This window comes from Phoenix dactylifera, chromosome 12, assembly GCF_051530095.1.
Source record: "Phoenix dactylifera cultivar Ajwa chromosome 12, Ajwa_hap1_PhDact_Kaust_v1.1, whole genome shotgun sequence".
NCBI classification, from domain to species: Eukaryota; Viridiplantae; Streptophyta; class Magnoliopsida; order Arecales; family Arecaceae; genus Phoenix; species Phoenix dactylifera.
In genome coordinates, this window is record NC_143201.1 from 82,244 (window position 1) to 105,126 (window position 22,883).

A 22,883-nucleotide genomic window follows, 5' to 3' on the forward strand; every position below is an offset into this window, starting at 1 on the left:
GGCGTCCTCCTAGGGGGCGTAAGTCCTGCAAAAAGCCGGTGGCCGGGCTTTTCCGGCGCCGGCCCTCCGATGCTTAAGTCAGAGGGGAGCTTAACTTTGAAGAAGAGAGAGGGTTTGTATGTAGAAGTCCGAAAAAATTCCCTTGGGAGGAAGAGGCCTCCCCTATCTCAGAGGGAGAAGCTCCCCTTTTATAGGGAGAGTGGCAGGATTACCTGTGATGTGATTGGGCGAATTAATGGGTTACCGTCACTGTCAGGGAGCTGTCACGATTGATCGGACCCGTTGGGGTGGTTGAACCGCCGGCCGTGGTGGGCCTGGGGTCCGTAGATGACAAGTGCATTGATTGCTGAGTGAACCGGTGGTCAGAAAGAGCCGTACGCTTTGATGGTTCAGTGATCCGGAGATCATCTTGAGCCGTGTTCATTTAATGACTGAGTGCATCGGAGGCCTGAGGGGGTCTCATGCATTAATGATAGGGTGTGCCGAATGCCTGCGGAGATCTTGTGCCTTAATGACTTGGGGATGGTGGCAGATTGAAGTGGAGTCATATATTTAGTTGTCAGATCCTTTGGAGGGTTAGGCGGAGATTGGATATTTGGCCAAGGCATGGGCTCGGCGGGGTTGCCTTTCTGGTCGGCGCTCTCTGGTCTCGGCCTTCTGGTCTCGGCTCTCTGGTCTCGGCTCTCTGGTCTCGGCCTTCTGTGCTCGGCCTTCTGTGGTCGGCAGCCTTCTGTGCTCGGCAGCCTTCTGTGCTCGGCTGCCTTCTGTGCTCGGCAGCCTTCTATGCTCGGCAACCTTCTGTGCTCGGCCTGCTGTGCTCGGCTTGCTGTGCTCGGCTGCTTTCTGTGCTCGGCAGCCTTCTGTGCTCGGCCTGCTGTGCTCGGCTCGGCCTATGAGCTCGATCACTTAGAAGAGCACGATCACTTGATGAGCTCGAGAGCGGAAGAGCTCGATCACTTGGATGAGCTCGAGAGCGGAAGAGCCCGATCACTTGGATGAGCTCGAGAGCGGACGGATTTGGGTGCTATAATTGCATTTGTGGGGTGGTCCATTTTTCCACCAACACTACCCCCCGACTTCCGAGTTCGAGCTGCCTTTTGGCTCGGACGAAGGAAGTAGTCCAGTCGTCGATCATCCTGTAATATAGCCAAATATATATGGAGATGTGCGTGCCAAGCAGGATGTACCTTTCATGCAGTTAGAGTTATAGTGCTTTAGGTCGACTCAGCGGCCTTCTTTGACTTGTGGTCAACTCAGCAGGGTGCCCCCACTCAGATCGGGGCGTGTTGTCGTAGGAGGCGTCGAATGGCGTTGAAAGGCGTCGAATGGCGTTGAATGTCGTCGAATGGCGTCAAAGTGTCGTCGAATGGCGTCGAATGTCGTCGAATGGCGTCGAAGTGTCGTCGAATGGCGTCGAATGTCGTCGAATGGCGTCGAATGGCGTCGAATGTCGTCGAATGGCGTCGAATGGCGTCGAATGTCGTCGAATGGCGTCGAATGGCGTCGAATGGAGTCGAGTGTCGTCGAGTCGGCGTCCCGAGCTTAGCTAGAGCATCATTGGAGACGCATACAGGAGACGGACTTCGTCCGTTGGCGATCGTGCGCCCTATTCGGGGCGACGTTGGTCGTTTTTTGGATTCTCCGACCTGGAAATAGATAAAATATTGAAATTATTTGAAGCCAAAGTGGCGTCCTGTACCTTTTGGAGATATTTTGATGGCCTCCGAGCTTCGAAGTCCCTTAGGACTTAGCTTGGCACTAGCTTTCTTTGGCTCGATTTTCTGGGGGAGGTGTTCTGCATTCGGGCTTCTGAGCTCGCGCTTATGAGCTCAGCAACCTTCTGAGCTCGGCTTGCATGAGCTTGGCGGGGGCTTCTGTGATGGCGTCGCTCTGAAAGGGAGCAACATCGCGGGCGCCGTCCTAAGAACTCGCCCGTGAGGAGGGAGTACATGCTGGTTTCTTGCTTGCTGCCGGAAGACAGAAGACTTGGAAGGACAATGGGATTTAATGGGGCTGTACCCTTTGTCACAGAGGCTTACAATCCCATTTTAAAGCTCCATAACTCTCCTTTTCCAGATCTCAGCTTTTATTTCTCTTTCCCCCCAACTCGTTGACGTGAGACTTGGACTACTACTTCTCACTGGTTGCCCCCACATACGTCGTTGCAGCGGGAGCCATGCCTGATTCGAGATGGCTCGGAAGAAAGTTTCTTCCTCTGCTTTACATGATCCCGTGGAGGCGGCACAGGAGGGGCCTCCACTTGTTGCAGGCTTTGGGCAGCAATGGCTAGCGCTTGGACTTGCTGCACTAGCGCATCGAAGTGCTCGAGTTGGACTTGTGGAACTTGATCTACCGGAGATCTTGGTGGTGAATTCTGGACTGAGCGTTTGGGACTTGGAGCATGATGCTGAGAGGCGTTAAAGACTCCTCTGCTCCTTAGTTTCATGGCCGCGACTCGGACCCTTCCTCTAGCACCAACTGTTGCTGGAAATTGGACCCGGGGGCGGCCGCGAACCGAGGAGGAGGAGGAGCCTCCGCTACCGGGACGGTGGGTGGCGGTGCGCCGACGGCTGGTGGCGTCCTCCTGGAGGGGTGCAAGTCCGCCGTAGGAGCGGTGGTCGATGGCGTGCCGGCGGGTGGCGTCCTCCTGGGGGGCGTAAGTCCTGCAAAAAGCCGGTGGCCGGGCTTTTCCGGCGCCAGCCCTCCGATGCTTAAGTCAGAGGGGGGCTTAACTTTGAAGAAGAGAGAGGGTTTGTATGTAGAAGTCCGAAAAAATCCCTTTGGGAGGAAGAGGCCTCCCTTATCTCAGAGGGAGAAGCTCCCCTTTTATAGGGAGAGTGGCAGGATTACCTGTGATGTGACTGGGCGAATTAATGGGTTACCGTCACTGTCAGGGAGCTGTCACGATTGATCGGACCCGTTGGGGTGGTTGAACCGCCGGCCGTGGTGGGCCTGGAGTCCGTAGATGACAAGTGCATTGATTGCTGAGTGAACCGGTGGTCAGAAAGAGCCGTACGCTTTGATGGTTCAGTGATCCGGAGATCATCTTGAGCCGTGTTCATTTAATGACTGAGTGCATCGGAGGCCTGAAGGGGTCTCATGCATCAATGATAGGATGTGCCGAATGCCTGCGGAGATCTTGTGCCTTAATGACTTGGGGATAGTGGCAGATTGAAGTGGAGTCATATATTTAGTTATCAGATCCTTTGGAGGGTTAGGCGGAGATTGGATATTTGACCAAGGCATGGGCTCGGCGGGGTTGCCTTTCTGGTCGGCGCTCTCTGGTCTCGGCCTTCTGGTCTCGGCCTTCTGTGCTCGGCCTTCTGTGCTCGGCCTTCTGTGGTCGGCAGCCTTCTGTGCTCGGCAGCCTTCTGTGCTCGGCAGCCTTCTGTGCTCGGCCTGCTGTGCTCGGCTGCCTTCTGTGCTCGGCAGCCTTCTGTGCTCGGCCTGCTGTGCTCGGCTGCCTTCCGTGCTCGGCAGCCTTCTGTGCTCGGCCTGCTGTGCTCGGCTCGGCCTATGAGCTCGATCACTTAGAAGAGCCCGATCACTTGGATGAGCTCGAGAGCGGAAGAGCTCGATCACTTGGATGAGCTCGAGAGCGGAAGAGCCCGATCACTTGGATGAGCTCGAGAGCGGACGGATTTGGGTGCTATAATTGCATTTGTGGGGTGGTCCATTTTTCCACCAACACCTTGGTATTTCTCTCGATGCAGAACCCATAATTATTAGAACGGCGGCATCTTGGTGCTGGGAATTCGCCCTACAAACAGTCAATGCCAGGGGTATCCGGGTTATAGAAAAATTTATACTACCATGTGTTGCCATCTTGTTGTCAGCGGAGATGAGCGGTAAGTCAAGTTTGAAACGATTTAAAAATTTGAAAAATCAATTTTAAAATTTGAAAATCGAGATGATTTCTCTGGAAATCGGCCAAACCGGACGAGGTGTCGCTGTAATTCTTTCCTAAAAATAAAAATAGCCCCAAACTTGGACGTACACCAACATGGTTGTCGGAGAATCCACTAGATTGCCCAACTGACATAGGCCCGTCTATGGCGCCAGTCCACGAGGGATGCTCGATTTGCAGCAAGGAAGAGGAACCTGTGGGGAAATACCACCCGCCAACCTCCGAGGCCATGACCTCTTTTATCGCCACCCAGCCTAGCCAACTTCATCTGCTCCTCCTTCCACTGACCTATTCGTCGTCACCCCCATCAATGGTCCCTCATCATCCCCCTCCCCTTTCCTACTACTATCATCACCCTCCCTTCTTTTCCTTCCTCCTCCTCGTCCACATTCGTCTACGCTTCTTGCCATTTCTCCAATTGAGTAAAGAAGCCAATTTAGATCTCGTTGTCCTCGAAATCTCCCCCCTTTGCAAAAGGAGATCAGGATCTCCGGCCTGCCAACTATAGCCAGGCGGTGGTTCCATGGCAAGATCATTGGGCCGCGCTGGGAGATTGGTGGTGTGCTGATGAATTCTCAGGCGGCTACGTCAGCGTGGTCCTGCATGGTGTTTTGAAGCCATAGATTTCTTTTTCCCCATGCTTGAAACAAGACCGATATAATGTCTCCGCTACGCTTCTTTGCACGCTGGAGAGGTAGGACGCTTACACTTGATAGGTGGAGGATATGGACAAAAAAATAAGCCATACCACAAGTGTTGCTGGAAATTGGAGCCGAGAGCGGTCGTCGGTTGAGGAAGGGGAGCGGTCGGTGGACACAGGAGAGTGGCGGTCCGTCGGCGGGCGGCGTGTTGGGCACCCGGGGACTTGCGGTCCCGATCCCCGGCCCAATCCTCCGATTTGATGTGGCTCGGTTGCCTTGTTGCTCTTCTTGTTGTCTTTGGCCTTCACCAATGCATAGTCCACACAAGGGAAACGGCGAAGGAAATGAATCGATGATGTGGGGAAAACAAACTGAGATTCAATTCCAAGAGGACAACGAATACATGGAATGGTTGGCCAAGGGACGGGAAGTGTCCTTGCCCTATCCTAAGAACAATCTAAGGGGAGTGATATGCTCCTCCTTAGCCCAAGCCTTTCGGCCGAATGACCCCTAAGGGACCTAAGGGATGAAACCCTTTACAAGACTCTAAGTCCAAATGAAATATGATGAAAAAGATGTCTAACTCGGCCTTAAGGGCCTCTACTTATAGGCCTAGTGCCTTATTGGCTTCATGCCTTCGGAATTCAAAAAGGGAATTGGCCGACTTCATTTGAATTTGAATTCAAATGCATTCGGCCATGTGCTTCATGAGTTGCTTGGCCGGCTTCGGTTTGAATTTGGATTCCAACCTTCTAAGGAAGGTCTTCAAGTTGGTGCTTGCGCCGGTTTGAATGCTCCTTGCTGTTGGGCTGATAGTGTGCTTTTGTGCTTGTTGCCCCTTCACGCGGATCCTTGACTTGGCTTGCTGCTGGCCTTCGGTTTGGCAGCCGGATGCATCTTGGCCGCCCATGAATCTGCTCGCCTGATAGCTATGGGAAAGCCTGCAGGCTTCCCCTTTGGTTTTGCCTTGGCGCACATGGGATTTGCTTGGGCGGAGCCTGGGGCGCCGCTGCTGGGGCTGCTGCCATGTGGTTAACTGGCCGCGCGCCTGGTCGGGCGACTCTGTTGGGCGCGCTGCCATGTGGCCCTGCTCGCGCGCTTGGTTGGGCGCTTCTGCTGGGTGCGCTGCCTTGTGGTCCTGGCTGGGCGTGATGCTGGGCGCCTTGCTTGGCTGTGCTGCCATGTGTCGTGGCCTGCTGTTTTAGGCAGGGCGCGCTTGTCTTGATGGCTGCTTTGCTCGTGCGGGCGCCACTTGGACTTTGGCCAGGTTCCTGCTGCTTCGGTTGGGCGCACACTTGCCATTGGCTGTGCGCTGGCTTGGCTCACCCTTGGCTGACATGGGCGCAATGTGCGCGGGCTCGTGCCGGGTTGCCGTGCTTGGCCCTTTGGCTTGGATTGCGCTCGGCCGCTTGGCTGGCTGACCGGGCTGTGGAATTGTTGTGCTCGGGCCATTTCTTTTTGTGCGTGCGTGCCTAGGTGCGCGCGCACGGGCTGGTGCCCCTGGACGTCGGCCATGACCATGCCCATCTTTGGCATGCGTGAAGCAGGCTGCTGCGCGCGTGCTGGTTGCTGGAGAGGCATGCGCCGGGGTCCTGGCAGTGCACCGGGCCAATCTAGTTGTGGCGAGGTTCGGCTGGCGAGGTTCGGCTGGCAGAACCTCGCCATGAGTCTGCTGGCGCGGTCGGGTCGGCCTGACGCTCGGGCGCGGGTCGGCCTGGCTGGCAGTCGGGCGCGCGCAGGGGTGCGCGCTGGCTGGACTCGGGCGCGCGCTGCTGTCTGAGCGCGGGCGTGCGCAGAGGCGGGCGCGGCAGGCTGGGCGTGGGCGCGCTCGGGCGCGCGCGCTGCAAGGTGGTCGCGCTCGGGCGCGCGCGCTGCAAGGCGGGTGCGCTCGGGTGCGCGCGCTGCTGGGCCGGTGCGTACGGGCGTGCGCGCTGCAGGGGTGCGCGCGGAGGGCCGCGCGCCTGCTGGGGTCTGTGTGCGCGCGGTTGACCGCGCGTGGCTGGCACGGGCGCGCCGTGGCTGGCGCGCTGCTGTGGGCGCGCGCAGAGGGCTGCGCGCGACTGTGGCCGAGGCTGATGTCCTCCTTCCAAGCAGTGAAGGCCGGCTTCCTTGGGACTTGGCTTGGCCATGGACTCCGGATTTGGGCTCGGCGGGCTGAGGTCCCCATCATCCCCCCCTTCTTGGAGAATACCCTTATCCTCAAGGGAGGCATCAAGGACCGGGCTACCTTCTTTGCGTGACAATGCATCCGCTACCTTGTTTTCTTTCCCCGGTTGGTAAACGATGTCGTATTCAAAACCAAGAAGCTTTACCAAAAACTTTTGCTGATCCGGAGTGACGATCTTTTGAGTGAGGAGATGTCGAAGTGCTTGTTGATCGGTCACAATGGTGAAGCGTCTTCCAAGCAAGTAGGGTCTCCAAATCTTGACCGCATGGACCACGGCAAGCATCTCCCGGGCATAAGTACTCCAAGCCTTCTTTTGAGGACCGAGGGCCTTTGAAATGTAGGCCAAAGGCCTCTTGTTTTGTGCTAGGACCGCACCGATCCCTTCATTGCTTGCATCCGTGTAGACTTCGAATGGTTGACTAAAGTTTGGAAGGGCAAGCACCGGGGTTTGAGTCATGGCCCTCTTGAGTTCTTCAAAGGCTTGCTTGGCGGTTGGAGTCCATTCGAATCCATCTTTCTTGAGCATGTTTGTAAGGGGTTTGGCAATGAGGCCATAATCCCTCACAAACCTTCTATAGTAGCCGGTGAGGCCTAGGAACCCTCTCAAAGCCGAGATGTCTTTGGGCAATGGCCAATCGGTCATGGCTTCAATTTTGCGTGAATCCACCCTCACACCTTGGCCGGAAACGATGTGCCCAAGATACTCAAGTTCCTCTTGCATAAAGGCACACTTGGAAGGTTTGATGTAGAAGTTGTGTTCTTCCAAGATGCTCAAGACTTGATCAAGATGCTTCATGTGTTCTTCTTTGGACTTTGAGTAAACTAGTATGTCATCAAAGAAAACTATGACAAACTTTCGGAGATGAAGCTTGAATACCTTATTCATGGCCGCTTGAAATGTTGATGGAGCGTTGCAAAGTCCAAATGGCATGACTAGGTATTCGTAATGGCCGGAATGGGTGCGGAAGGCGGTCTTGTGGATGTCTTCCTCCTTCATCCGAATTTGGTGATAGCCGGCTCTTAGATCCAACCTTGTAAAGTACCTTGCACCATGGAGTTCATCTAGCATTTCGTCCACCGTAGGTATAGGGAAGCGATCTTTGATGGTGGCTTCGTTTAAGGCTCGGTAGTCTGTGCAAAATCTCCATGATCCATCCTTCTTTCTCACTAGGAGAACCGGTGAAAAGAATGGACTTGTGCTTGGCCGGATCAATCCTTGCTTCATCATTTCTTCCACTTGCCTTTCGATCTCCCCCTTTTGAAAGTGTGCATACCGGTAAGGAGGTACATTGATAGGCTTGCTTTCATCCTTGAGCCGGATTGGATGATCAAAGGATCTTTGTGGTGGAAGATGGGTCGGTTGCTCCAAGACTTTTTGGTGAGCTTCTAGTAGATGGCGCACTTGCAAGGGAAGGTTGCTCATGTCTTCACTTGGCTGCGGTTGAGGTCCCCCCGCAGCCCCTCCTTGGTTGGCCATGACCACGGCGAGGCACAAGGCTCCCCCACGGCATAGCCTCTCAAGCAAATTGGCTTCACATGGCCGAACTTCCTTTGGATGTAGTGCAGTCCATAACTTCTTTTTGGTGCCGACCTTGAACTCCATCGTCATAGTCTTATAATCGGTGATGACCTTACCAATGCTTCGAAGCCACGCATTGCCTAGAACCACATCTAGGCCAACAAGTTGAAGGACATGGAGATCAGCCACTATGCGGACCCCTTGGACATTGAGCCGCACATCTTTGACAATGGATTGGCATTGTAGACGATCTCCACTTGCTATCTTCACGTCAAAGGGTTCGATGGCTACCCCTTTGAGTCCGATCCTTCGCAAGGCATCCGGGTTGATGAAATTGTGGGAGGAACCGTTGTCCACAAGGAGTGATACCTCGTGTCTTCCGATCCATGCCATCATCCTCATCGTCGATGGTCGTTGTACTCCGGATAGTGCATGCAAGGATACCTCGGCATTCTCTTGGGCTGATCTTGTGGCTTCATCTTCTTCATCAAGGGTGCTATCTTCGGAGGATGAAGTAGCACTTGTATCGGCCTCATCTTCGCTGCTCACAAGGTGGATGGCGAAGGATTGGCCGGGCTTGCATTGGTGGCCTTTCTCCCATTTGTTGCCGCACTTGAAGCAAAGGCCTTTCTTGATGTACTCTTGCAACTCCTCCCGGTTGAGCTTTCGGACTTCATTTTGAGGTGGTTTGGAGGTCGTTGTTGCAGATTTTTGAGGCTTCATCGGCAAAGGTTTGGAGTCCTTGTGGTGGCTTGACTCCTTGGTTGGCCGCCGGTCATGGAAGGTGTTTTGGTCCATGATTTCGGCCATCCTCATGGCATCTTGAAGCTTGGTAGGTTGCTTGAGCTTGATCTCCTTGGATAGCCATGGTTTGAGCCCATCTACGAATGTGCCAAGGAGAGCTTCTTCGGACCACCCCTCCACCATGGTTTGTAGTTGGCGGAATTGGTCGATGTAGTCATGAACCTTGCCTTCTTGCTTCAATTTGGCCAATTGGCCATGATGATTGATGGTCGGTGACGGTCCCCATTGCTTCAAGAACTCGTCCATGAACTCCATCCATCCCAAGTGATTCCCCTCTCTAGCATAGAGGTTCCTTAGCCACCTCCACCATCGGTTGGCCCTCCCCTCCAAGTGATAGGATGCTAGAGTCACCTTCTCCTCCCTAGGAATTTCGTACACTAGGAAGTATTGCTCTACCCTATCCAACCACTCATAAGGGTCTCCTCCTCCAAAAGTAGGAAAATCTATCTTCGGTTTCCGGATCCTGTCATGCCGATCCGAAACCCTATCATCATCTTCCTCTCTTCTCCTCCTTTCCTCTCTTTCTCTCCGGCCATAAGGCCTTCGATGAAGAGGACTCCTTTGGGGCTCACTTTCTTCTCCCTCATAACCTCTTGGCCGATCCTCCTCATGGATACCATCGGCCCATCTCTCGAATGTTTCTTCTCTTCCACTCCTACTCCCTCTTCTTCTTCTCTCATGTCGGAGCCCATCACTTCCATTGCTCTCCCTCTCTCCATTTCTTCTTTCTTGCCTTTCGGCATTGGCATTGCTCTCCCTCCTCATCTCGGTCAATATCTCCATCAATTTATCTAGGACATTGCCTAACCTAGCACTACTCCCCTCAATGGCTTCAATGATCTTTTGGTTGTTTGAGTCTCCTCCCGACTCCATGACAACCTTTCTATTTTTCTCCCTTTTGAAAACCAATCCGAACCTCCTGTGGCCGTCACCCAAAGGATGATCCAGCCCTCCGAGAGTAATATTACAAGCAATGCACTCTTCCCCAATTAGATCTTACAAAATGAAAAAGAAAAACAAAGATCTAATTTTCAGATCTAAGAGATATTACAATGAGTGTGTAGATCCGAAAGAGCATACGTTACCACTTGAGATCGACCTTCCGTGGGTCTCAAACTAGTCGAGCTCCCGACGATCTCCTTGAAGACTTCTCTCAATGAAAGCACCAGTGTTGGGCACCCGGGGACTTGCGGTCTCGATCCCCGGCCCAATCCTCCGATTTGATGTGGCTCGGTTGCCTTGTTGCTTGGGACCGACTTGTGGGTAACGTGGCTCTTCTTGTTGTCTTTGGCCTTCACCAATGCATAGTCCACACAAGGGAAACGGCGAAGGAAATGAATCGATGATGTGGGGAAAACAAACTGAGATTCAATTCCAAGAGGACAACGAATACATGGAATGGTTGGCCAAGGGACGGGAAGTGTCCTTGCCCTATCCTAAGAACAATCTAAGGGGAGTGATATGCTCCTCCTTAGCCCAAGCCTTTCGGCCGAATGACCCCTAAGGGACCTAAGGGATGAAACCCTTTACAAGACTCTAAGTCCAAATGAAATATGATGAAAAAGATGTCTAACTCGGCCTTAAGGGCCTCTACTTATAGGCCTAGTGCCTTATTAGCTTCATGCCTTCAGAATTCAAAAAGGAAATTGGCCGACTTCATTTGAATTTGAATTCAAATGCATTCGGCCATGTGCTTCATGAGTTGCTTGGCCGGCTTCGGCTTGAATTTGGATTCCAACCTTCTAAGGAAGGTCTTCAAGTTGGTGCTTGCGCCGGTTTGAATGCTCCTTGCTGTTGGGCTGATAGTGTGCTTTTGTGCTTGTTGCCCCTTCACGCGGATCCTTGACTTGGCTTGCTGCTGGCCTTCGGTTTGGCAGCCGGATGCATCTTGGCCGCCCATGAATCTGCTCGCCTGATAGCTATGGGAAAGCCTGCAGGCTTCCCCTTTGGTTTTGCCTTGGCGCACATGGGATTTGCTTGGGCGGAGCCTGGGGCGCCGCTGCTGGGGCTGCTGCCATGTGGCGCGGCCAGTTATGGCCGCGCGCCTGGTCGGGCGACTCTGTTGGGCGCGCTGCCATGTGGCCCTGCTCGCGCGCTTGGTTGGGCGCTTCTGCTGGGTGCGCTGCCTTGTGGTCCTGGCTGGGCGTGATGCTGGGCGCCTTGCTTGGCTGTGCTGCCATGTGTCGTGGCCTGCTGTTTTAGGCAGGGCGCGCTTGTCTTGATGGCTGCTTTGCTCGTGCGGGCGCCACTTGGACTTTGGCCAGGTTCCTGCTGCTTCGGTTGGGCGCACACTTGCCATTGGCTGTGCGCTGGCTTGGCTCACCCTTGGCTGACATGGGCGCAATGTGCGCGGGCTCGTGCCGGGTTGCCGTGCTTGGCCCTTTGGCTTGGATTGCGCTCGGCCGCTTGGCTGGCTGACCGGGCTGTGGAATTGTTGTGCTCGGGCCATTTCTTTTTGTGCGTGCGTGCCTAGGTGCGCGCGCACGGGCTGGTGCCCCTGGACGTCGGCCATGACCATGCCCATCTTTGGCATGCGTGAAGCAGGCTGCTGCGCGCGTGTTGGTTGCTGGCGAGGCATGCGCCGGGGTCCTGGCAGTGCACCGGGCCAATCTGGCTGTGGCGAGGTTCGGCTGGCAGAACCTCGCCATGAGTCTGCTGGCGCGGTCGGGTCGGCCTGACGCTCGGGCGCGGGTCGGCCTGGCTGGCAGTCGGGCGCGCGCAGGGGTGCGCGCAGGCTGGACTCGGGCGCGCGCTGCTGTCGGAGCGCGGGCGCGCGCAGAGGCGGGCGCGGCAGGCTGGGCGTGGGCGCGCTCGGGCGCGCGCGCTGCAAGGTGGTCGCGCTCGGGCGCGCGCGCTGCAAGGCGGGTGCGCTCGGGCGCGCGCGCTGCAAGGCGGGTGCGCTCGGGCGCGGGCGCTGCGGAGCTGGTGCGCGCGCTGCTGGGCCGGTGCGTACGGGCGTGCGCGCTGCAGGGGTGCGCACGGAGGGCCGCGCGCCTGCTGGGGTCTGTGTGCGCGCGGTTGACCGCGCGTGGCTGGCACGGGCGCGCCGTGGCTGGCGCGCTGCTGTGGGCGCGCGCAGAGGGCTGCGCGCGACTGTGGCCGAGGCTGATGTCCTCCTTCCAAGCAGTGAAGGCCGGCTTCCTTGGGACTTGGCTTGGCCATGGACTCCGAATTTGGGCTCGGCGGGCTGAGGTCCCCATCACGGCGTCCGTCGGCGGGCGGCGTCCTCCGTCGGGGTGCCTGCAGAAAAGCCGGTGGCCGGGTTTTCCGGCGCCGGCCCTCCGATGCTTAAGTCAGAGGGGGCAAACTGTGTTTAAAGGAGAAAGGGGAGCAGTATTTTTAGAGTTTTCTGTGTCCAACCCCCCTTTGAGAAGCAAGGGTTCCCTTTTATAGGGGGTCGGTTTACCTGTGATGTGATTGGGCGAGACCGTCGTACGGCTCGGCATGTTGCTTGGACTGGCACACGATCGGGTGAATCATTGCATTGATGTCGGAGGTGAGGCCGTCGTACGACCCGAGCTGGCACGCGATCGGGTGAATCATTGCATTGATGTCGGAGGTGAGGCCGGGGTCAGAGACTTATCACGGCTGACAGGACTCTGCTGAGCTGATTTGCCGTGGAGAGTTGAGGATCCGTAGATAATAGGAGCCATGCGCATTAATTGTTGAGTAAGCCGGAGATTCGCATTAATTGTTGAGTAGGCCGGAGATTCGCATTAATTGTTGAGTGAACCGGGGGTTTGCAGAGGTCATGCGTAATAAATGCTGGGGCAGTGGCAGGATATGGCCCTCGGCCGGACCTCGGAGGGGTACGGCCGTGGTAGGTGGTCGACAAGGACAGACCTCTGAGGTCGGAAATTCTCCAGGTCGGAGGTTTTGAGGTCGGACGTTCCGAGGTCGGGCGCCGACCCCGGTCGTCCAGGGTCGGCAGCCATGCGGGCTTCTAGAGGCGGGGTTACTATACTACTGGGGAAAACTGTATTCCCCCAACACTACCCCCGACTTCCGAGTTCGAGCAGCTTGCAAGCTCGGACGCGGGAAGTAGAAGTTGTCATTGTGGTTATTGAGGCCGAAGGGGATCACGTCCGCACCCTTACGCGCCTTGAAGCTTTTATAACGGAGTCTGCGCCCTTTGGCCCTTCGAGGTCGCTTTACATGGCGAACTTATAACGGGGTCTGCTTCTTTACGCATCCCGAAGCAGCTACAACGGGGATAGCGCTCTTTGGATCTCCGGGATCACTTCGTACGGCGAACTCATGATGAGGGTCCCTGGGCCCGATGGGGCGGCGCCTCGATCTCGTGGTCGAGGCCCCCTTCTTAAATAGGTACGCCGTTTCGCGCTTCAAAGTGAACACGTGGCATGATCCGAGGTCGGATGTTTTTGATCTCGAATTGGTGGAACAGCGATCTGGGGAGGCTGAGGTTATATCGGCGCTCCACGCGTCCCTGAGGCTTATTAAATGAAGGGAGCGGGGGTGACGTCCGCTCGTCTTTTAAGGCGGTCCGGTTTTGCGGACCCATGATGAGGTCGTGAGATCCGATGGGACGGCGCTTCGATTTTGTACCCGACATATTGATCTGGAATGAATGCGGTGCTTCGGCTTCCGAGGCCGACACGTGGCGCAATCTAGACGGGGGGTGGAAACCGAACCTGCCGATCAGGGCCGTCAGGGAGGTCTATATAAACCCCACGAATCTGCCCTAAGAGTTCTATTTGGTTGCCTTTTATTTTCGCCGCTTCTACCTTCATTCCACCTCTCGACAAAACCTTGCCGACGGTACCCGGAGCGATTTTCGGCGACTCTTCCGTAGGTTTCCACCCTGTGTTAGCTAGGGTTCCTCTTCCTCCTCCTCCTTACTCCTTTTATCTTTAGTTTGTTTCATTTTTCTGCAAAATGGGTCTTGGTCCAGATGAAGTGGGGTCGAGTTTGTCGGGGGAGGAGTTGGAGTTAATCCGCTCCCAGTTCTTCTTCCAGCCCGGGTTTCGTCTCGAAACTGCGGGGCCGGAGGATAGGGCGACGCGGCCGCCCCCAAGTCGGATCGCGATTCACCGCGAGACGCTCTGGGCCTGTCTGCGGTTCCCTGTTCACGAGTTCGTGAACAACTTGCTGGTGGAGTATCAACTCGTCCCAGCACAGCTTGCTCCGAACTCGTAGAGGACCATAATCGGGTTCTTATCCTTGTGTCTCGCGCATGGGATCCCGACCTCGGTGAGTATTTTCCGCCGGTGTTTTTTATTAAAGAAAAATCCGGCGGATGCGGGGTAGCTATACTTCGCCTTTCCGGGCGGTATGTCACTCTTTCAGGGTGCCCCTTCCTCTATTCATGAGTGGAAGGAGAAATTTTTCTTTCTTTCGTCCGAGGTGCCGTGGGGGTTTAACCCGAGGTGGGGGCACCCTCGGTTGAAAGCTCTCAACAGACTCTCCGAGCCCTCGGGGAGGGAGCTGAGGGTCTTGGACGCCCTGCGGGCCCTCGGGAAGGGGTTCAACCTGACCGAGCTCCTACGGAAGGACGCCTTGGCGAGCGTGGGCTTGAGTTCGGCGCGCCCCGAGGGTAAGAGTAGTCGCATCATTTTGTTTTTATCTGTTTTTCCTTCTCACTAACATTGGTCTGACACTTAAGAAAATTTTTGGTTTCAGACATCCCCACATGCCGACCAGCAACACGTCCCTCTTCTCTCGGTTGAAGAGGCGGGAGGCCGAGGCCGGGGGGGCTATTCCCCAGCCTCGGAAGAAGTCGAGGTCGGCCGGTGCTTCTACATCGGCCGGGACGGGAGGCCCGGAGGCGGGGGTCTCCACAGCTGATCGGGGGCGGACACGGGCCGCCGGCGACGCGGGCCCAGTGGCCCCTCTCTGCCCTGCCCCCGTGGCCCAGAGGGGGGGGGGCCGACCGTGATCCACTTGCGACGCCCGGGGCCTGAGCCGAGTAGAGGCCCCGAAATCAGAGGCCCCGAGGTCCCTAGCTCGGACGAGCCGAGCTCTTCAAGGGTCTTGAGGGAGGAGTCGGCCGAGCCAGGATCCCCACTCCTCGAGGGGAGCTCGGCCATCCACGATGCCAACATCGCACGCGCCGTGTTTCGGCGTGCGATGCTTCCAGCGGACCGGGCTGGATTCCAGAACTTGCCGCTGGAAGAGGTTGTCGACGGTACTTACCGCAATACCGCTCGGGTAAGTTACTTTCTCAATTTTTCTTAGACTACTAGCGAACATGTTATATGTTTTTCAACTCATAATCGTTGTCTCTTTTTTTTGCAGCATATCCATGAACTCGACACCCTGGTATTTATTGCCCAAGGGTGTCAAGAGGAGTCTCGGCAACTCAGCCGGCAATTGGAGCTGGCTAAGAAGATTGCCGAGTTGGGGGCGGCGCTGGCCGAGGCCGAGGCGCGGAGGGAGGCTACTGAGGCCGGGCGCCTAGCAATGGTCGAGGTGCTCGAGGAAGAAAGGGCTGCCCACTCCTTGGCCAAGTCAGCCCTGCGCGCTTCGGAGCGCGCCTGGGGGAGGTCCAGTCCGAGGTCGCGGGCCTCAAATACGAGGGCGGGGTCTTGCGCCTCAAGGTCGAGCAATTGGAGGCCCGAAAAAGGAGGGCGCTCGAGCGGGCCGAGCATGCTGTAGACTCCTTCAAGGAATCGGAGGAGTTTCGCGACATGTTGGAGGAGGAAACCGTCGATGGGTTCCTCCGGGGCTTCGAGAACTTCCGGAGGCAGATGGCCCGGTTCTGCCCCCAGCTCGACCTTTCAACAGTTCGTCCAAGGATGAGGCTGGGTTACAACTCCGACTCCGACGACGTTCCCGCCACCCTGGCATCCGAGGGGGAATCGGCCGAGTTGGACGCAGCCGAGCCGACGGTGGCGGAGCCCATCCCTCATGAAACCAACGAGGGCATTTTCGAGGCGCCTGCCGAGGCCCCTGCCGTAGATCCCAAGCCCGCGCCCGCTGAAGACCCTCCAGTCATCGCCATAGATGACCCCGAGGGTGACGCCGACGCGACCACCGCCCCTTAGGACTTAGATTTATTTCTCTTTTCTATTGTAATCGAGGTCGGCCTTCAAATTTTTGAATGGTCGACCTCCAATTCTGTACTTAGCCTTTTGGCATTTCATTAATGAAAAGATTCTTTTTGTCATTCTGCGTTTATCTTCCTTTTTGTCTTCCTTTGTTGTAAACGAGGCCGGGACTTTAACTTATTGTTTTACCGACCCTCAACTTTGTATCTTAACTTTCGAGCTGCTTGATAAAGACATGTTCTTTTGACTATGTTTCTGATGACCCAAAGATTGATTCATAGATTGATTTTGATGATCACAAAACCTTGAAGTATAGATACTAATGTTTATGTTGCAAGGAGAAAGATATTTATTTTGCAAGGAACATAGCAAGTTGGAAGAACATAAGAAGGCCTCCAAAAGCTCTCAAGAAAAGTTAGAAGAAAGCTACAATTCATTGGCCCAAGTTTAAAGTTCAAAAGGTTCAAATTGGAGGAGTAAAATCAAAGGAAAAATTCGAAAGAATAGTCTTCGAGTCGACTCCTGAGGAATTCGAGTCAACTCCAATGTTTACCGAGTCGACTCCGGGGAAGTATGAGTCGACTCCTAGGAGTCACAGGCAGAAAAGTCAGAGAGCAGTTTTCGGGTCTGAAATTCGAGTCGACTCCAGTGGAACGCGAGTCGACTCCGATGGTTGGCAGGTCGACTCCAAAGAAAGCAAGAGTCGACTCTCAGCGGTACATAAAGAAAAAGTCAGAGAGCATTTCATGGACTCTGAGATTCGAGTCGACTCCCGCATTGCACGAGTCGACTCCGAGACTCCGCGACCATCAACAGACAGAAAACCAAGTTACTGCCTCTGAGATTCGAGTCGACTCCCAGACAGCTCGAGTCGACTCCAAGACAAGCTTCACGTCAAAAGGCAGAAGACCAACTTTCGGAAACTGAGAGTCGAGTCGACTCCGAGGAAATTCGAGTCGACTCCAAGACTGGATGAGCCAAAAGACAGAGGATCGGGAGTTCGGGCTCTGAGATTCGAGTCGACTCCCAGGACAGTCGAGTCGACTCGAGTGGATCAAATTCAAAATTGGATCCACGGACTTCAGTGGATGAGCCGACTCCGAAATTGCCAAGTCAGCTCCAGAAGTTGGCGAGTCGACTCCAGGTTAAGACGAGTCGACTCCCAGTCGAGGCAAGCACATTAATTCAAATTTGGAACAGTGGCCGAGTCGTCTCCGGTAAAACACGAGCCGACTCCTGCAACAGGCGAGTCGACTCCTGATCGCGCGAGTCGACTCCGATCCCAACGGTCATATTGTCAGGAGGTGCAGACTGGTTCCAACGGCTCTATTTTTGTCTCTAACGGCTATATTCTTGTTTCCACGCCATCTAAAGCTATAAAAAGCAAGAAGAGAGCTTGGGGAGAACTTATGGAAGTGGGAGAGATCATCTAGGAAAGAGATCTCAAAGAGATTACAAAGGAAATCTCCCATAAGCACAAAAGGGCCATCCAAAGCGAAATAGAGAGAAGAAGAGCATCCAAGAGAATCCCAAAGCTTCCTCTCCATCCGTGTGCTGCCTCAGTGATCCTCTACCTCGTGCCAAATCAGAAGAGGGTCAAGTAAAGAAGAAGCCGAGCTCCTCCATCTTCAAAACTCGTTTGAGGGCTTCTCTTTACTCTATTTGTTTATATTGTTATATTTGCTTGCTTAAGAAGCTTTGATTTGTTTTTATTCTTTGTTTTAATATCTTGTAACTTGATTCAATCAAGGGATTGAATCAAGGGGTTAAAGGTTTGTTGGTGAGCCAAAGGGAAAACCAACGGTGTAAGGTTTGTTGGTGAGCCAAAGGGAAAACCAACGGGGTTTAGGTTTGTTGGTGAGCCGAGGGTAAAACCAACGTGTAAGGGTTCGATTGTGATCCCGGGAAAACAATCGGGGGTGGTTCTAGTCGGTGAGCCTGGGAAAACCGACCGAGTTCGTTGTTATCTCGCAAAACAACAAGTTGGGTTGTGAGCTTGTAAAACAACCGGCTGTAATCTGTAGGATTATAGTGGAATTCCCAAGAGGTCTTGGGGAGTGGATGTAGGTGCTGGGGTGCACCGAACCACTATATGTTTATTGTGTTTGTGATGCTTTTTGTCATTGTCTAACTTGCTTACTTAGATATATTGCTTGCTTAACTCGTATCTACGCATCCCTTAGTTGCAAGCATACTCAATTTACTTAATCAAGTCCCATTTAATAAATCATACTGTTGCTAAGTTTAAATTCCACTGTGCATCTATATAACTTAGCATAGTTAATCAAAAAGTCTTAGAAGTAGTTTAAAAGTTTTAAAAGACCCAATTCACCCCCCCCTCTTGGGTTGTATCTACTGGGCAACAAGTGGTATCAGAGCAGGTGCTCAAATATTATTTGTAGTCTTAACCGACTAGAGCCAAAGATCATGACAACTCAAATAGATAGTTTTCTAGGAGAAGGACAATCAATTGATACACCTCCACTGTTTAATGGTATAAACTACCCACATTGGAAAATACGCATGCGCATTTTCATTCAATCACAAAACTATTATCTATGGAAAATCATAATAAATGACCTTCACACACTCTCTCATATTAATGAGAAGGACTTAGCACAATTAAATGCTAATGCTATGAACATATTATATTGTGCTATTCAAGAAACAAAGTTTAATGAAATTTCTGCATGCTTATCTGCTAAGGAGATCTGGGATACTTTAGAAAATATTTATGATAAATCTCAGATTAGCTCTCATATGCTTCAATTATATACTAACAATGAGACTGCAGAGAAGGGTGATGAATCTCCCTCAGTCGAGTCGACTCCAAGAAGCTCAGAGTCGACTCCCAAGTTAGTCGAGTCGACTCCAATAAGGTCCGAGTCGACTCCGAGGCAAATCAGCTTCCTAAAGACAAAGAAGAAGAGGAAGCAAGAAGAAAGGAAGAAAGAGGTAAAGCGCAAGAAAGCCTTGACCAAGAGAAAGTCAGACAAGGAATTGAAAGTTAGGAGCAACAATGAACTACAAGAGGTAACTAACTTATGTCTTATGGTACAAGAAGATAAAGTAGAATCTGAATCTAATCTTACACCAAATGACTTTCATGAAAAATATTCTTATGATGAACTTTTAAATGCTTTTCATGATTTGTATAGTGAATGTAGAAAATTAGCTAGGAAAAATAAAAATCTTAAAAAGCTAAATTTGGAAATTTCAAAAGAAAGAAATTCTATTACTGAAATACAAGACAAACTAAATTTTGAAAATAAAAGTTTAAGGTCATTTTCAGAAGAATTGATTCAGAAAAATCATAGCTTAATTAAAGAAAATCAAAACTTAAGTAAAGAAATTAATCAATTAAAATCTTTTATTAACAAATTCACCGTAAGTTCAGAACGATTAAAAATGATGTTTGAAAGCCAATATGTTGCTTGTGATAAATCAAAACTTGGCTTGATTCCTTTACTTAACAATAAATCTCTAGAGAAAAAGGTTATCAATTCATCAAGCAAACCATTAAATAAGATAAGTTATTTCAAAAATGAAAAGGATGGGAATAACAACTTTACCTATCGTTCTAGTATAATTAAATCAAATGGTAAAGTTATTACTATTAAACAGATATGGGTTCCAAAAGGAACCATATGTCCTAACTCTCAAGGACTCAAGCAAGCTTGGGTACCCAAAATGAGAAAATGAGGATGTACACATAGGTGTACCAAGATACCCATGGAACAAAAGAAACTTAAAATATACTTATGAAAAGTTATTAACAAAAATCAGTAATCCTTGCATCTCATCATTATTTTTGCTTAGTATTTGATATGAATTGCTAATAGTGATCAATTTTGTGATATAGAAAATACTTTTGGAAATATGATCAAATCACTTCATAGTGTACTTTACTCACTATTGGATAAGTTGCAAAATGATTAATTTATTAAGAATAATTCTATGAATTCTCTATATGCTTGATTGAGAGTTTTTATCCATGGCATTATTGTTTATTGATCATAGATATGATAATGTGTACTTGGTATGTTTTTAAATATATGCACTATGAATACCAAGATTAAAGAAACCATCTTTAGCATACAAAATCAACTCATGCTAGTATATACTTAATCTCAAAAGACCTTGCCATTGGCTTACTTAAATTATCTTCTTAAAGGTCAAAGTTTTGCTATGCATGCTAACTAAGGAAACAACCAAAAATCATTTCTAAATCTAAAGATGTTGTTTCCATCTCTAAGTTTTCAAAAGCTTACATTGGATTTGTTCTTGGAAAATAAACTTGAAAATATTTTCTGTATTTGCTGAATCTTGTAAAAGTGTTTCAAGTGATAAAGGTTTCCTAACTGTGAAGATAAAGAGTATCATGGCACAGTGTTGAAAACCAAAATCCTGATAAAGTTTATGCAGAAATTAACTATTTCAGCACCAAGGACATCTTAAGTAAAATAGGGGTAATAGAATTCTTGAAGAAATGAAAAAGACAACTGTGTATGATAGTCATCTACTTAAATGATTTTTAAAAAGCTATCATCACTGCTTGTCATACATATGATTTCTATTAGATCTATTTTTGATGAAAACTCCTTTTGATCTTCTGAAAAATGGAAAATGAACCATTGCATATCTTTCATATTTTTCAGTCGTACATGTTATGCTTGATATGTTCTTATGAAAAATAATGCCAAATCTGATAGAGATATGTCTATCCTTGGATATCATTCATCAAGCAATGTATATAGAATATTCAATGAAAAGATTTTAGTTGCAAAAATATCAAGTCGTCTTATTCTCTATGAGACTAATGATTTACTGTCAAGATACTAAGATCAAATTATATATGGTTAATCTTTTACATATAACAATCTGAAAACTTGTTAATAATTATAACAAAATTGAGTTTTTCAGAAATGCACTTAATGAAGAAAAATTGATAACTACTAAAAGACTGAATCAAGAAAAGATGAAATAGATCTTGATTCTTGCATGATTAAAAGTAAAGATCACCACTATCATTTGCTTGACTCATGAGCTTTATATTCTGTCAAATGAATGTGTAGAATTCACTCCTATGTGGTTATTTCATTAAAAAGTAGATCTATGTTAAATAACCACCATATTTAAAAATTACACATTACATATATGATAAAGCAATATGTGATTTAAAACAAGCATCAAAAGCTTGATATATAAAAGCTTAGGTAACCTTGTTGATAGAAAGTAATAGTGATAAATCTATGCATCAAAAAGAAGAATCTATGATATCTTGCTTGCTCATAGCACACATTGATGACATCATTTTTGGTTCTACTAATGAAGAGTTATATTGCAAAGTGAGTTTGAAATATGATGAATGAATTAACATCTTCTCTCAAACTCCAAATTAAGACAAACAAGAAAGGGGATCTTCATTGACCAACGTTAGTCCATAAGAAAACTCTTATAGAAGATTGGCGTGAAGAAGGTATATCTATGACCCCATCTTGTAGAAATTGTAAAGGATGAGCAAAGTAGATCTATTGTTTAAAGCTGTATTGAAGCATGATAGAATAATTATTTTATCATACAGCTAGTAGACCAGATTGTATGCTCATTATGTGACCTTGTGCAAGACTTCAATCTAACTTTAATTAATCATATTTTATTGATAACAAATACGTCATAATCTGAATTTTGATAGAAACAAACGTTTAAGATAAGTTGATTAAAACTTAGTTAACACATCTTATTGATAATTATCTTAAGCAAATAGAATCTAAACTAAATTGATTTGACCTTGATAAATCTGTCTATTGCCTCACATGCTTGTCCTTGAACTATCTTGGTTAATGAATCTATCTCTTTAGTTCAAGTGATATGTGCTTGCTTATATTTAGGCAATCTCTTGAATAAAGTGACTCAACATGCAACTATTGTCATATCTCATATTGAGTCATCTAATTAAAAAATATATATATATTGGATGAATGCTTTGTATCTTAAAGAAACTAATGGCCTTCCTTCAAGAAAGAAAAATGAGAAATTTCAACTTGAAGGATATCTTCATGTAAGATACACTAAACATTCACATGCAAACAAGAGAGAGGATCTTCTTCAGCCAAAAGTTCACACATAAGAAATCTAATTTGGCTTGAAGAACATATAATGAATAGGTAATTTTAGATACCTTTCTCACAAATTAATTGAGCAAAGTCAATAACTTAAATCCTATTATGGCATGATTAAATTCTTTAATTATTAATTTTTGATATCATGTCTATATGTGTATTGACTGACTTATACTTTTAGAAATTGTTTCATGGTTTGCTCAATCTAAAATATTTCTATGGCTGTATCATAACCATGAAATACACAAGTATATGATTAAAACTCTGATTTAGAATGACTTGTGAGAAGCTACGAATTCTTGGGCATAATGAAAATAGTGTTTGCATGATATACCTCTATACGATACATTTCATTATTTCTTTATTCTGCTCTTTCATGTAGATTACTTGAGAATAACAAAAAGAGAGAGAGATAAAGAAAAGAAAATGGATATTATTCAAGAGAAGTAAAATCCAAGTAGAGGCAAACACTTCAACCTTAAGGAAAAGCAAAACAAACTTAATATATTCGACACATTTGTGAGACTTGTGTGAGCATTCTTTTGGAAGGAATAAAATCCATAATTAATTACACTTAAACAGGGAGTTTTTGAAGTAAACATTTTAACCTTTCTATATTGCTCATCATAGGGATGGTGCCAATGGGGAGGCTAGTGGTAGTACCCGGCACTATTTGACCCAACTATTCGGTGTAGGGCATATTAGGGACGGCACAA

At 49.8% G+C, this 22,883-nt stretch overlaps 1 protein-coding gene across 1 annotated transcript; it reads right to left on the bottom strand.

The window, feature by feature from the left end:
- Positions 1-4,022: 4,022 nt before the first annotated feature.
- LOC149751488 (uncharacterized) lies at positions 4,023-9,911 on the bottom strand. The gene is made up of 2 exons (XM_089926579.1): positions 6,740-9,911; positions 4,023-4,195 (listed from the first exon to the last, which is right to left on the bottom strand). Exons 1-2 carry the CDS (start codon positions 9,909-9,911, stop codon positions 4,023-4,025), a joined length of 3,345 nt encoding a protein of 1,114 aa, XP_089782705.1.
- Positions 9,912-22,883: the final 12,972 nt, after the last annotated feature.

Excerpts from the sequence above, each read along its gene's own strand:
- LOC149751488 (XM_089926579.1), bottom strand. The coding sequence starts at position 9,911 with ATGGAGTCGGGAGGAGACTCAAACAACCAAAAGATCATTGAAGCCATT. Across the intron at positions 4,196-6,739 it reads TGCCTCCCTTGAGGATAAGG|GTCAGTGGAAGGAGGAGCAG; the intron begins GTATTCTCCAAG and ends GACGACGAATAG.